Source organism: Nematolebias whitei, chromosome 22, assembly GCF_014905685.2.
Source record: "Nematolebias whitei isolate Nwh7 chromosome 22, NemWhi1, whole genome shotgun sequence".
Lineage (NCBI taxonomy): Eukaryota > Metazoa > Chordata > Actinopteri > Cyprinodontiformes > Rivulidae > Nematolebias > Nematolebias whitei.
Genome location: NC_056519.1, coordinates 268,052 through 269,452, shown reverse-complemented (window position 1 = coordinate 269,452; position 1,401 = coordinate 268,052). Strand labels below are relative to the sequence as shown.

The window sequence follows — 1,401 nt, the reverse complement described above, 5'->3', positions numbered from 1 at the left end:
ATTATTATCATTATCATTATTATCATCATTATTATCATTATTATCATTCTTATTATCATTATTATTATCATTATTATTATTATTATTATTATCATTACTATTCTTATCATTATTATTATTATTATCATTATTATTATTATTATGTGTGAGTGAAATTCAAAAGAGCTTTGGTTCCAAACAGATGGTCAAAATGTGACTAAAGTGCAATGAAATGTTTTGCCAAAATATCAAAGGTGAGAACCAAAAACAAACTAAATTGGATAGAAAACGGTAAAACGTCCCATTAAAAAATAATTTCTTATAAAACCTTCACAATAAAAAGTGACAAAGTTGACCAGAAAAAATAAAACAGTTTAAACAAAAAAGGTTCATGAGAAAACCTCTGGGTTCAAATCTTTTAAATGCGTTGTAGTTGTTTGTACCGTGAAGGAATAAATGTGTAAAACTGATGAGACCCACCCCAGGTGTACTCTTTGCTGCTCCCAATGTGGGTGACCCGACACAGCACCTTGTCGCCCTGCGCCGGGGTGAAGGGGGCGCTCTTGGTCAGGTGGAAGTGCCAGTCCTGCTTGAAGGCCAGGTCTGTCTGGGTGGAGTCCGGCAGCACCTCCCCGTTCTTCAGCAGCTCGATGTTGATGTCGGGGGGGTGGAAGTTGCTGACGTGGCAGATAAAGGTGTTGGCTTGTCCAAACTGTCCGGGGTCACGGCTGTACACCACCACCTTCGGTGCAGCTGAACAAACAAACGGTGGAAATTCAACTTCACTTGACAGAATTATGTTGCTCAAGTCGTGTCCAACGTTTCAACAACAACATCCTACCTGCTGCAGATGGCTCCAACAACAACCCGGTTAGAAATATGTACTTAGCTTAGTGCGGGCAGTGGTTGACCAGGGGGTTGATCATCAACATACATACATGTTAGGAGGATGTTTGAGTGCAGCGCTACATCTGTAGCATGTTCTCTCAGCAGTAACTGAGACGCTGCAGGTGGAAGAGACGCTGTGTGTTCAGGTGCATTAAAGTTGAAACGTCTCTAAACCCCCACACCTTATTGTCCTCGAGCTTCATGACAAACATCATTTACATGACGAGTGTTGAACACAAGTTAAAAAGTCCAGTGGTGATGGTTTTTATTTCTCTATAAAGACGAACAGTGTCGACCGGACGCTCTGTGTTAAAGTGTATTAAAGTTAAAATGTCTCTAAATCCAACAGATGAATTTACATAAAACTTGGTGAGAAACAAGTTTTAAATGTGTGGAATTAAAGGAGATCCAGGAGAAATGTTGCTTCTTTTTTTTTCCATTAGTGAACACCTTTTTTTACTTGCGCACACACGTGCACGTGCACACACACCTACACACATCATTGTGTCCCCCCCACATTACAGATGCTTCTGA

General features: G+C 40.2%; 1 protein-coding gene across 1 annotated transcript in view; it reads right to left on the bottom strand.

Annotated features, from left to right (window-relative positions):
- Positions 1–1,401, bottom strand: part of b2m (beta-2-microglobulin) — a 5,485-nt gene that overhangs the window by 3,141 nt on the left and 943 nt on the right. The window contains exon 2 of the mRNA XM_037695895.1: positions 460–732. Coding sequence (XP_037551823.1) covers positions 460–732 — 273 coding nt within the window. The remainder of the gene's footprint in view (positions 1–459; positions 733–1,401) is intronic.